This window comes from Aotus nancymaae, unplaced genomic scaffold (assembly GCF_030222135.1).
Source record: "Aotus nancymaae isolate 86718 unplaced genomic scaffold, 86718_ANA_hifiasm-v0.15.2.pri h1tg000007l, whole genome shotgun sequence".
NCBI classification, from domain to species: Eukaryota; Metazoa; Chordata; class Mammalia; order Primates; family Aotidae; genus Aotus; species Aotus nancymaae.
The window spans coordinates 38,669,207-38,683,222 of record NW_026988418.1 but is presented as its reverse complement, the minus strand read 5'-3'; the positions used below and the strand labels follow the sequence as shown (position 1 = coordinate 38,683,222).

Sequence of the window (14,016 nt, the reverse complement as noted above, 5' to 3'; positions counted from 1 at the left end):
CTTTGTGATTTATGAATATTCTCTCTCCTCACAAACCAAAAAAATCATTTTTAACCTTACCTGATAGATCTTGGCATCCCTCATTAGTTTTTCTACAGGATATTCTGTATTAAATCCATTGCCTCCAAATATCTGCACAGCATCAGTAGCTAACTGATTTGCAATATCTCCAGCAAATGCCTTTGCAATAGAAGCATAATAGGTATTTCGACGACCACAATCAACCTCCCAGGCTGCTCTTTGGTAACTCATTCTGGCTAGTTCAACTTTCATTACCATTTCAGCCAGCATAAATGATACTGCTTGGTGCTAGAATTGAAAAGAAAAAAGTTAAAGGATATTTATTGAGAAACCTTAAAAGTTTTTCCTGGGGCTTCTTAATTTTTATAGTTACATGGTCTTGCTGTGTTGCCCAGACTGGTCTGCAACTCCTGGCTTCAAGCAATCCTCTTACCAAGGTGCTGAGATTACAGACGTGAGCCACTGCGCCTGACCTTTTTTTTTTTTTTTAACTTTTCGTTAACTAATTTTAGGTTTACAGAAAAGTTACACTCAGCTTCCTCTAATGTTAACATATTACCAAACCATAGTGTCATAATCAACAACAGGACATTAACACAGGTATGATATTAACAACTAAACTATAAGCCTTACTCAGATCTGGTCAAGTTTTCTGCTAATGTTCTTTTTCTGTTCCACCATTACACACTGAATTTAGTTATTTCTTCTTATTCTTTCCCAGGCTACTATAATTCCTCAATCCTTCCTTATCTTTCATGACTTGGCACTTCTGAAAAATGTTAATTGGTTATTTTATGTAAAATGTCCTACACTTCTGAAGAATGTTGATCGGTTATTTTATGTAAAATGTCCTTAAATTTTGATTTGCCTAATTTTTTTTTTTGAGACAGGGTCTCATTTTGTCACCCAGGCTGGAATGCAATGGCATGATCTCAGATCACTGCACCCTCAACTTTGTAGGCTCAAGTGACCCTCCTGCCTCAGCCCCCGAAGTAGCTGGGACTTTTTTTTTTTTTTAAATAGAGACAAGGTCTCTCTATGTTGCCTATATTGGTCTCAAACGATCCTCCTGCCTTGGCCTCCCAAAGTGCTAGGATTACAGGTGTGAGTCACCATGCCCAGCCTCTGCTAGGACTTTTTAAAAGAAAGTTGCTACAATAGAGAAAGCATTGTATCAGATACCAAGACAGAGGAAAGGAAAACTAAAAGATGGTTCTTAGACTGTAGAGGCTCAGAATCAAATAGAAGACATAAAACAAATACTTTCAATAAGAGACAGTAAGTGCTCTATGAGTTAGTTATGGCCAAGATATGTTATATGTTATAGGATGGAAATATGTTCCCATTTCCTGGCATACAACTTCTGAATTCCTTGGGATCTCCAAAGTGCTATCTTTTATGTATGTCTTTTGTCTGATAGGTTCAGAGTGGTGCTGCTCACTGGCAAGATGACGGCAGAATTAGAGGGTTGGGATTTTCAGCCCCACCCCCGACAACCTTCAGGGAGGGGAGAGGGGCTAAAAGTCAAGTTAATCATCAATGACCAATAGTTTAATTGATCATGCCTACATAATGAAGCCTCCATGAAAACCCAAGAAGATGGGGTTTGGAGAGCTTCCAGAGGTTCCTACAGGGTGAGATTCCCAGGGGGTGCATGGAAGCCACATGTATCTTCCCTGATACCTTACCCTACACATCTCTTCATCTGTATTCTTTAAAATATCCTTCCTGGCCAGGTGTGGTTGCTCATACCTGTAATCCCAGCACTTTGGGAGGCTGAGGCGGGCAGATCACCTGAGGTCAGGAGTTCAAGACTAGCCTGGTCAACATGGTAAAACCCTGTCTTTACTAAAAAAAAAAAAAAAAATTAGCTGGGCATGGTGCTGGGTGCCTGTAATCCCAGCTACACAGGAGGCTGAGGCAAGAGAATCACTTGAATCCGGGAGGCGGAGCTTGCAGTGAGCTGAGATCATGCCATTGCACTCTATCTAGCCCGGGCGACAAGAGTGAAACTCCATCTCAAAAAAAAAAAAAGATGAAAAAAATTAAAATAAAAAAAATCTTTCCTAATAAACTGGTAAATGTGTTTCTCTGAGTTCTGTGAGCTGCTTTAGCAAATTACTGGAATTCATAGAGGGGGTCATGGGAACCCCAACTAGAAGCCAGTTGGCCAGAAGTTCTGAATGCCAAGACTTGCAACTCGGGGGAAAGAAGGGGCAGTCCTGTAAGACTAAGCCTGTGGGATCTGATGCTATCTCTGGGTAGGTTTTGTTAGAACTAAATTGGAGGATACCCAGATGGTGTCTGTTGCTTGGTGTGTGTGGGAAATCCTCCCACATCTTTGGTCATAGAAGTCTTTTTCTGTGTTAATTTTTGTGGTGTTAAGAACAAAAGAAAAACACAGTTCGGGAGGCCGAGGCAGGTGGATCACAAGGTCAAGAGATCGAGACTATCCTGGTCAACATGGTGAAACCCCGTCTCTACTAAAAATACAAAATATTAGCTGGGCATGGTGGCGCGTGCCTGTAATCCCAGCTACTCAGGAGGCTGAGGCAGGAGAATTGCCTGAACCCAGGAGGCGGAGGTTGCGGTGAGCCGAGATCGCGCCATTGCACTCCAGCCTGGGTAACAAGAGCGAAACTCCGTCTCAAAAAAAAAACAAAACATAGTTTGAGAGTTTTTTCTGATACAAGTGACTATCTGGGTTCAAATCTTGGTTCCATAATTTATTAGATGGGCCTAATAGTTTTACATGTGATAAATGGAAATAACAGTACCCATTCTACAGTATATTATGAAGATTAAATGAGTTAATACATGTTAAGAATCTAGAATAGTGCCTGGAACAGGGAAAACATCTGATTATTAGTATTTTAATACAGGAGATATTCAATTACTGTTGGTAAAGAAAAAAAAAGCTCATAGGAAAGAAACAGAAATCTCAGCGGGGGGTGGGAAGTTGGGGAGAGATAGCATGGGGAGAAATGCCAGATATAGGTGAAGGGGAGGAAGGCAGCAAATCATACTGCCACATATGCACCTATGCAACAATCTTGCATGTTCTTCACATGTACCCCAAAACCTAAAATGCAATTAAAAAAAAAAAAGGAAACAGAAATCTCTAAGTGTCTCTAAATAGGAATTTAAATCCTGATGAGAAGAGATGACATGGAGAAAAAAAAATCAGACTCAGATTTGGGCTCAATAGGATAGGAGCCAGAGTTTTAAGAAATACTCAAAAACGGGAGATTTTGATGTGAGCATGAACAAGCTAAGGGGCTAAAACTGAGATCCCCTGCATGTAAAAGCTTTGCTTTCCAAAGGGGCAATTAAAAGTCTCAGGATACAAGGCCACAAAGAAGCTTATCTCTTGCCCAGGAGGTTTAAAGAAAGAACAAGAAAAGAAAGGACTTTTGTTACTGTTGTTGTTTTGAGACAAGGTCTCACACTATTGCCCAGACTGAAATGTAAGGAATTTCTTAATGTGTGGGATCAATGTACATGGCTTCTGTGATACAGGATTCCCCAAGTTGAGAAAGTAATGTAAAGTAACTTCTTAGAATGGTGAAATCTCGGAGTACCTAACAAAAGTGCTGAAAAAGTACAAAAGCCAGTTTCTAAAATGCTTCCATAATGCACTGAGAAAAATAGTATCTCCTGCAGATAAGCTTACAAACAAAAAATAAAAGAGAAATAATTGACCATAAAAGAGTTAGCAGACACAATACACTGCAAGATTAGCACCCCAAGAATTGAAGATAACAAAAAAGTCTGAAATTGATTATAAATGAAGAATTTTTCCATGATTAATGACAAAAAAGGAAAAAGAGGTACTATGTTGAAAAGAAAGTATAATGGAAAAAAACAAATATAATTTCTGGAAATGAAAATTAGTCATTAATAAAAAATCAACAGATTTTTTTATAGTCTTAAATAGATTAGGCACAAGATAAGAGAATTAGAAAGCAGATCTGAGAAAATTATCTAGAATATAGCATAGAGAGATAAATTATGAAACTAAGGTTAAGGGACACAGAGCAGTGCTAATCCAAGTTTGTCCACAGTGCTGATTCACAAACTGTTACTGGTAGATGGTACAGAAGAGAATAAGCATTTAGAAACTTTTATAGCAATTTAACATTGTTGTGACATTCTTATATTTTACAAAAATAATGGTCCACATTAATTGCAAATTAAAACAAACTGGTCTTTCATGACAGATAATTTGAGAACCACTGACACATGGGAATAGGAATTGGAGACTCATGGGGGCTGTGGTGGAAGGATTGCTTGAGCCCAGGTGTTTGAGACCAGCCTGGGCATCATAGTGAGACCCCATCTCTACAAAAATAAAAAAATTAGCCAGACATGGTGGTGTGCCCCTACGGTTCCAGTTATTTAAGAGGCTTAGATGGGAGGATCACTTTATCCTAGGAGGCTGCAATGAGCAATGATCACACCGCTGCCCTCAAGTTTGGGCAACTGAGTAAGACCCTGTCTCAGAAAAAAAAAAAAAAAAAAAAAGGTTTCTTCACCCTTGTCTTTATGTTTAAAAAAAAAAAAAAAGAAATAGGAGGTTCACTATACAACTCATAGTGAGTTGCAGGAGAGAATACAGATAATGAGGGAGCATCAATATTTGAAGAGGTAAGACTTAAGAATTACCCTGGAAATTCATGGAAGACATGACTCTTTATAGTACTAAAATTATTTGATATTCAAGAAGACATAGGAAGTAACAAGACTTAAGAGTATAACATAGGCCAGGCACAGTGGTTCAGGCCTATAATCCCAGCACTTTGGGAGGCCAAGGCAGGCAGATCACTTGAGACCAGGAGTTCAATACCACCCAGCCAACATAAAGAAACTTCGTTTCTACTAAAATTAGCTGGGTGTGTTGGTGCATGTCTGTAGTTCCAGCTACTCAGGAGGCTAAGGCATGAGAATAGCTTGAACACGGGAGGCGGGGGTTGCAGTGAGCCCAGATCATGCCACTGTACTTGAGCCTCGGTGACAGAGCAAGACTTTGTCCCCCACCCCCTCCCTGGCAAAAAAAAAAAAAAAAAAAAAAAAAAAAGCATAAAAGGGCATACATTAGAATCCTGGATCTGAGGCTTATAAATTGTGTGGCCTTGGACAAATCGTTTAATACCTCTCTAAGCTTCAGTTTCTTGATCCTTAAAAGAGTTAACACAGGGCCGGGCGCGGTGGCTCACGCCTGTAATCCCAGCACTTTGGGAGGCCGAGGCGGGTGGATCACAAGGTCAAGAGATCGAGACCATCCCGGTCACCATGGTGAAACCCCGTCTCTACTAAAAATACAAAAAATTAGCTGGGCATGGTGGCGCATGCCTGTAATCCCAGCTACTCAGGAGGCTGAGGCAGGAGAATTGCCTGAACCCAGGAGGCGGAGGTTGCGGTGAGCTGAGATCGCGCCATTGCTCTCCAGCCTGGGTAACAAAAGTGAAACTCCGTCTCAGAAAAAAAAAAAAAAAAAAAAAGAGTTAACACTACCCAAAAAAGAGTTACTGAATTAGAATATATTTAAAATGCACATAATCGCAGCACTTTGGGAGGCCAAGGCAGGTGGATCAAGACATCAGGAGTTCAAGACCAGCCTGGCTAACACAGTGAAACCCCGTCTCTACTAAACTGGGTGTGGTAGTGCATGCCTGTAGTCCCAGCTACTGAGGAGGCTGAGGCAGGAGAACTGCTTGAACCTGGGAGCTGTAGGTTGTGGTGAGCCAAGATCATGCCACTGCACTCCAGCCTGGGCAACAGAATGAGACTCTGTCTCAAAAAAAAAAAAAAAAAAAAAGCATACCACAGTGTCAGGTACAGAAGTAACCAACAGTAGTGGCATAATCTAAAAAAAAAAATCTTTCTTTGAAACTCATCTTGATAAAACCACATTGTCTTCTTGCTATCAAAGTAGAAACAGATTAGTTTGTGGTTTAAAATTCATTTCTAAATATTAAATGAACATGACTGTCTTTACATTTGAACAAAGCAAGCAGTATTAAAATTACCTCTGCAAGTAGCTTTCCAAAAGTTTTCCTTTCCAGGGCATACTTGGTAGCTTCATCCAAAGCTCTTTGTCCTAATCCAACAGCACCAGCAGCTACCTATTTTAATATTTTATAAAGCAAAAGTTCATGTTATCTTTAAAATACACAATATATAGCTATCTGCCTAAGTTTCTAAGTTAGGGATTATATAAAGAGAAGGTGATGTATAGCAACAAGAAACTGGTGGGGAGAGGGGAATAGGCACTTAATTTTGTATTATTTGTTAATTAAAGATAGTGTTAGGCATAGAATCATACCCTAGAAAAAACTCACTCCTTTTGAGGGAAAATATTCTTAATGAGTGAAAACAGAAAATGAGTACATATTAACAGGATGATCAAATTTAGGGTGGACTGCCTCTCTAAATCTAGCACCAACTACAGTAATTTTGCAGTTGCTAAAATAATTTCTATAATGGATAGTGGGCTGGGCGCAGTGGCTTACGCCTGTAATCCCAGCACTTTTGGAGGCTGAGGCGGGTGGATCATCTGAGGTTGGGAGTTCAAGGCCAGCCTGACCAACATGGAGAAACCCCGTCTCTACCAAAAAAAAAAAAAAAAAATTAGCTGGGCGTGGTGGTGCATGCCTGTAATCCCAGCTACTTGGGGGGCTGAGGCAGGAGAATCACTTGAACCCAGAAGACAGAGGTTGTGGTGAGCCAAGATTGTGCCATTGCACTCCAGCCTGGGCAACAGGAGCTAAACTCCGTCTCAAAAAAAAAAAAAAAAGAAAAAAAACAATAGAAAAGTTGAAGAATTCTAAAAAAATTATGAAAAGTAACAATATTTCTCCTGTATCCCTAATAAGCAGATATTAAAAAGAGAAACACACTAAACACACAATTTTAAAGTAAAACTACTTATTTAATGTAATAAATAAAGGATCCTATAAAGATTATCAATTCATATTACTTACTGCAGGTCTGGTTCTATCAAAAGCTCCCATTGCAATTTTGAAACCAGCTCCCTCACCAATTAAAACATTTTCCTTAGGCACTTTCACATCTTCAAAGACAATTCCTCTAGTATCTGAACATCGCTGGCCCATGTTCAATTCCTAATAAAAAAAAATTGATATATTTTAAGGAATTTTTTTTGAGTCAGCATCAATTTTTGCTTTAATCACTGTTTCCTGACTTTCTGCAATTACCTAAAACAGGGATCAACAAACTATAGTCTACAATGCCTGTTTTGCAAAGAAAGCTTGATTGGAATACAGTCACACATTTTTGTTTACATATCATCTACGGTTACTTTCTTGCTACAATGGCAAAACTGAGTAGTTGTGACAAAGATATGGCCTGCAAAGCCTGAAATATTTATAATTTGAATCTTTATAAAAAGTTTGCCAACCATAATCTAAAATAATGTTTCACAAAATTGAAACCAACAGTAGTCTAAAGATCTACAAGTATATCTTATCAACAAAGACAAATGTCATATGTTTGAAAGCTATCTATTTTACCATGTCAGAAAAAACATTTAGTAAACACAATCTGATTTGAGACCTTTAATCTTAGTTAACTAATAGAGCCAGGACAATAATCTAATGAATAAAAATTGATTTTGTTTTCCTTCGACTCTTGGTTAAAATTAGGTTTATTGAGATATAATTTACATATAGAAAAGTTCAACATTTTTATGTATACATTTCTAATAGCTCTGACAAATGTATATGTATGTAACCACCACCATGCTCAAGATAGAGTATTGCAGAACCCCAAAAAGTTACCTTGTTCTCCCTTTATAGTCAATTTGCTTATTTTACACCCATCCCCTGGCAACCACTGTCGGATTTCTCTACGTGTAGTTTTTCCTTTTCCAGAATCTCATTTAAGTGAAATAATAAGGCCAGCCTTCTATGTCTGACTTTTCACTTAGTATAGTGCTTCTGAGATTCATTCATGTTGCTGCATGATCAATAATTAATTTATTTTACTGCTAAATAGTATCCCACACTATGGATGCACCATATATCCATTATCTTTTCACTAGTTGATGGATACCCCCTCCTCATTTTTAGCAATCATTAATAAACATGCTATAACCATTCATCTATAGGTCCTTATTTTCATTTCTCTTGGGTATTTAAGAGTACTGGTTATGTGATAAGTGTATGTTTGACTTTATAAGAAACTACTAAAGTAGCTATATTCCCTCAACCCTGTTTTAAAAATTTTCAGGCCGGGCACGGTGGCACACGCCTGTAATCCCAGCACTTTGGGAGGCTGAGGCGGGTGGATCACGAGGTCAGGAGATCGAGACCAGCCTGGCCAACACAGTGAAACCCTGTCTCTACTAAAAATACAAAACTTAGCTGTGCATGGTGGTGTGCACCTGTAGTCCTAGCTGCTTGGGAGGCTGAGGCAGGAGAATCGCTTGAACCCAGGAGGCGGAGGTTGCAGTGAGCCACTGCACTCTAGCATGGGTGACAGAGTGAGACTTCATCTCAAGAAAATGAAATAAAAATAAAAATATTCAAACAAATGGAGGAGTTGTAATAGTTATATAAGTACTTACATACCCTTCACTTGTAATAGATTCACCAATTGTTAACGTTTTGATACTTTTGCTTTTTTATTTCTCTCTTTCTCTTTGTATATAACTATTAGTGTTATGCTGAACCATGAGAGGAAGTTGCAGAAATGACTCTTCCTAAGGAAAGAGAGATCTGATCTCTCTCTCTTTTTTTTTTTTTCCGAGATGGAGTTTTGCTCTTGTTGCACAAGCTGGAGTGCAATGGTGCAACCTCGGCTCACAGCAACCTCAACCTCCCGGGTTCAAGAAATTCTCCTGTCTCAGCCTCCCGCGTAGCTGGGATTATAGGAGTGCACCACCACACCCAGCTAATATTTTTTGTATTTTTAGTAGAGATGGGGGTCTCACCATGTTGGCCAGGCTGGTCGAACTCCCGACCTCAGGTGATCTGCCCACCTCCGCCTCCCAAAGTGCTGGGATTACAGGCGTGAGCCACCACGCCTGGACTTGATCTCATTTTTAATAAGTAGAATGAGAAACAGGGCAACGGAAACACAGAACTATAAACTAATCCTTGAATTTGCTGGTTTTAATAGTCTGCTTTGGAGTTTGAAGAAGTGATAACAATAGTTTGACCTAGAAAGAAAACCAACATCCCTTTATTTTGTCTTTAAAAGTTAATAAACTAGAATCTTGGACCACCATTGAGATATAATGAGAAAACACCTTACCAGATTCATCCCAAACCCCCACAACATTTAAAACCAAATGCTTCCTGGGCTAATCTCAAACCATATAATTTCTAAAACACAAAATATTTGAAAACATTAGGTCTGACTCTGTCATCCAGGCTTGATTCAAGTAGCACAAGCATGGCTCACTATAGCCTCAACTTCCTCAGTTTCTGTGATCCTTCCACCTCAGCCTCCCAAGTAGCTGGGACTACAGGTGTGTGTCACTGCAACTGGCTAATTTAAAATTTTTTTTGTAGAGGTAAGGTCTTAACATGTTGCCTAGGCTGTTCCTGAACTCCTGGGCTCAAGCAATTCTCCCCACTCAGCCTTCCAAAGTGCTAGGACTACAGGCATGAATCACCAAATCTGGCTTGAAAACATTGAATTTCACAAATTTGTAAATATCCATTTGTTTCAAAAAAGATTTAAGGAGGCTTAAATATATACAATATAATTATTTATATCTCTCACTAGAAAGTAATTTATCTAAGGGCAGGGATTTTTGTCTATTTTGATCCATACTGTATCTCTAATAGCAAGAATACTGCATATAGTATGCACTACCAAATATTTATTGAAGTAGAGATTTTTTTTAAGAGAGAAAATTAGGCAAAAAGAAAAAGAACTAGAAATAGCAAGATAAAAATCAGGAGTGGGTTTACTACTGAAAAAAATGTAAGCTGTTAGGTCCTTTATACTTTCTAAAGATGGGCCATACATTTTGCCAAGTTTGCTTGCCACTATTCCTAAGACAAAAACATGATCTGTTACACAAATAAAAACCAATTTCTTGGGAAAAGTACAACTTTTAGTGCTTAAATTTTGTTATATAGAACAACAGTATCATTAGTTTTATTTATCAAGTGCAGTCTACCTTTAATATCTGATTTTTAAAGAAAACATACACAATATAGCATCAGAAACTACATTGGGTAAGGTTCTAGGATACCTTCATATTGGTTTCAACTCTTCCTCTAAATTTGTGACCTTGGCTGGGCCCAGTGGCTCAGGCCTGTAATCTCAGCACTTTAGGGGGCCAAGGTGGGAGGATCTCTTGAGCCCAGAAGTTTGAGACCCGCCTGGGCAACACAGCAAAACCCTATCTTTACAAAGAATACAAAAATTAGCCAGGTGTGGTGGCGCATACCAATAATCCCAGCCACTCGGAAGGCTGAGGTAGGACTACTTTTTGAGCCCAGGAGGTGGAGGCTGCCGTGAGTGAGATCTTGCCACTGTACTCCAGCCTGGGCAACAAAGCAAGATTCTGTCTCAAAAAAAAAAAAAAAGGAATATAAATATAAATATGTATATATATATATAACTTTAATGACTATATTTCTTTCCTTCTTTGTGGGTAACACCTCCCCATGGGCACCGAGGAAGGAGAACTGTCCAGACCCCTGGCACAATTAGTGCCTGAAGAATATCTTAGTTTATAGTGTTATTACTCAGCTATTTCCTTTATATAATCCTTTATATATAAAATCATATATTAGTTTATAGAATTAGTGCCTGAAGTATAACTTACTGTTTACTATATCTAGCTTATATGTATAATCATACTTAGTCTCATATAATCTTTCTATATAATCATATAGGTATTGTAGTCGGAGCCGTACTGACACATTTAGTGCTGATTTATATAATCCTTCCATATAACCATATAGTAGTTTGTAATAGGAGGAATGCCTAGAGCAGTCACAGAACAGAAGCAGTACATGGGAAAACAGCCAGACCAGGACAAGAACCAAAGACCCAAGTGGTGGCGTCCCTGCCTGAAAGGGCATACGCTGTATAGCAGGCTTGGAGTAACAGCCTCTCCTCCTGATAAAGGAATTGTAGTACCTTGCATCCAGTTCCTGTAGAAAGTAGGCCTCAGGCCTGAGATCCTGGAAATAACCAAGGGAGAAGAATCCCTCTGGTGTGACCAGTCACTGTGGCTGTACACCCTGTCAGTCTTTTCTTGCTTCTGTGCTAGCTCAAATCATCCTCCCATAAATATCTTAAGAGAAGAGCACAAGTCTGTCAGCTTCCACTGCATTGGCTTACAGTATCCTTCTATCAGAAATCCTTTTGAAGTCTCCAGCCCCTAGATAAGAAGTGTTGCGTACGACACCTGTTGCACACAGCCCACCTCCTTGCCTTGGTGACCTAATGGTGGTGGACTCGTTTTCTGTACACGACCCCCTACTGCGCACGGCCCACCTCTCTGCCCAGGTGACATAATGGGGTGGCCCCCTCGCTTGCGACTCACGTGATTATGTAGGCCCTATCACTAAGCCTATAGATGATAACCTCACTCATGACCCTGCCCCCTGCTTGTACGTAATGAATACAGACGCTTCTGGGCATTCGGGGCCTCGCCTATCTCCACTCATAGGTGGTGTGGCCCCCCCAAGTCCACATGCTCTTTACCAGTTCTACACTGTCCTGTCTCTTTGCTTCTCGGATCCTGCACTTCAGCACAGCACAAGGGATACCCAACGACCCTGTGGGGCCCAACAGCCCTACACTTCTTTATAAAATTTATAATTTTAAACTCTGATTTATAAAATTTTAAACTCTTTTTAGTCTACTTTAAATGCCAACTGTATCTCCACATATTCAGAATACAACCCTTTTCAAATATATTAGATTACCTTTTCTTATTTAAATGAGATTCTCTTGCCTTTCCACATTCAAGGCTATTTGCTATTTTCTACACGCTTTTCAGGCATAGACTTTTTTCTTAGTGTTGTATGACCTTGTATAATCTCAATTATGTCATTGTTTTTATCTGTAAAATGGGCATAGTGCCACTTACACTACCAAAAGTTGCTGTGAGGATCCAATGGGGAAAGACTGGTTAAGTCCTTTGAAATATCCAAAATTCTTATTATTGGTCTGGTAATATAAATGATAGCTTGATTTCTACCTCATTATTCCTTACAGCTGTTATTAGCCTTTTCCATAGGTTGGCACCACTCTTTCAAAATGACTTGAAATGACTATTCACAAAATCTTCAGTAGTATATAGACTATTTGAACTAGTATCATCAAAACACAGCTTTATTTTACTCCAACCTAATACAAACAAATGTTTTCATTAAAGGAAAGTTAAGTAATTTTGCAATTTATAACTAAAATAATATTTGGGGCCCTAATCATTAATAAACATTTTACCTTTCTCCCAATCTGTATTCCTGGGGTATCTGCTTCCACAATGAATCCAGTAAAGGCTTTATTAGCAGGAGCCTTAGGATCTGGATCAGAACGTGCCAGTAAAAAATACCTAAGAGATATATACACATAATAATGGTGATAATAATATCAGCAAATAAAACATGGTGATTGCTCTCTCAGTTAATCCTCTTAACAATCCCAATTATTTTTACCTACATTTTACAAATGAGGAAATAAAGAATCAGGTTTAAAAATTTACCTAGTCACTAGGAGAAGCCTACAAAACATGTTCTGGAAGGCAAAGGCTTGGATATTTTAGAAGAATCTTGAAGTTTTTCAAATATTATTACACAGAAAGATGATTAGGCTTATAGTACCTAGTATATGGAAGAGCTAGTATTTGAGGTCTGTGTCTTAATAACACAGTAGGCCCTCACCTATTCCATGGGGTTTCACTTTCTGTGGTTTCAGTTACCCGAAGTACAGTACACACAAGATATTTTGAAAGATAAAGAGCACATTTACATAACTTTTTGTTGTTGTTGTTGTTGTTGTTTTAGATAAGATCTCACTCTGTTACCCAGGATGAAGTATAGTGGCATGATCTTGGCTCACTGCAGCCTTGACCTCCCAGACTCAAGAAAATCCTCCCACCTCTTTTGAGTCGCTGGTACTATGGGCATGTGCCACCATGCCCAGCTAATTATGTTTATTTTTTGTAGAGATGAGGTCTCACTACCTTGCCCAGGCTGGTCTCACTCCGGAACTCAAGGGATCCTCCCATGTTGGCCTCCTAAAGTGTTGGGATTACAGATGTGAGCCACCACGCCTGGCCTAAATTTACATAACTTATTACAATACATTGTTATAATTCTATTTTATTAGTAGTTGTTGTTAATCTCTTACTGGGCCCACTTTACTAAAAAACCATAGTATGTATAGGATTTGGTACTTCTGAGGTTACAGGCATCCACTAGGGGTCCTGGAATGTATCCTGCAAGGCTAAGGAGGGACTACAGTATGGTATTTAACTTTGTTTTAGTAACATGAGTTGTAAGTAAAAATCTCAGGTATAATAATAATATAATATAACAAGACAGTCTTTGCATGTTGAAAGTGGCACTTTTTCTTTCCCAAAACTAATTTTATTCTTTAAGGGGCATGCTATCTTGAAAAGGAGGGCAAATAGAGCTGCCTGTGAAAAGGAGTAATATAAAATAGAGATCCATCTGTTCCAACTACTGTTTGTTTATGCAGCAAAGTCAGTGTTTTTGTTATAGCTGAGTTACTATGAATATTTGCTGTTTTTTTCCTCCAGAAAAATTTTTCTCAGAAAGATTTTGAAGTGAAACGTAAGAAAAAAATGCAAATATCCAAGCATCTGTCTAACTCATGTTCTATATACCCTGGTACATGAAAAATTCTTTTAAAAAGGCATACTCTTCCCTAAACAACACAAACTCATTTTCTATGCTTAAAACCAATACATTACCACTCACTCTATAGTTTTATTTAATATTAATAATAGTAACAAAATTGTAAAAATTGTTTTCT

At 38.7% G+C, this 14,016-nt stretch overlaps 1 protein-coding gene across 1 annotated transcript in view; it reads right to left on the bottom strand.

Annotated features, from left to right (window-relative positions):
- Positions 1-14,016, bottom strand: part of ACADM (acyl-CoA dehydrogenase medium chain) — a 34,045-nt gene that overhangs the window by 2,095 nt on the left and 17,934 nt on the right. Inside the window, exons 8-11 of the mRNA XM_064372518.1 lie at positions 12,463-12,571; positions 7,005-7,145; positions 6,051-6,146; positions 61-309 (exon numbers count right to left, since the gene is read on the bottom strand). Of these exons, the coding sequence (XP_064228588.1) occupies positions 61-309; positions 6,051-6,146; positions 7,005-7,145; positions 12,463-12,571 (595 nt within the window). The remainder of the gene's footprint in view (positions 1-60; positions 310-6,050; positions 6,147-7,004; positions 7,146-12,462; positions 12,572-14,016) is intronic.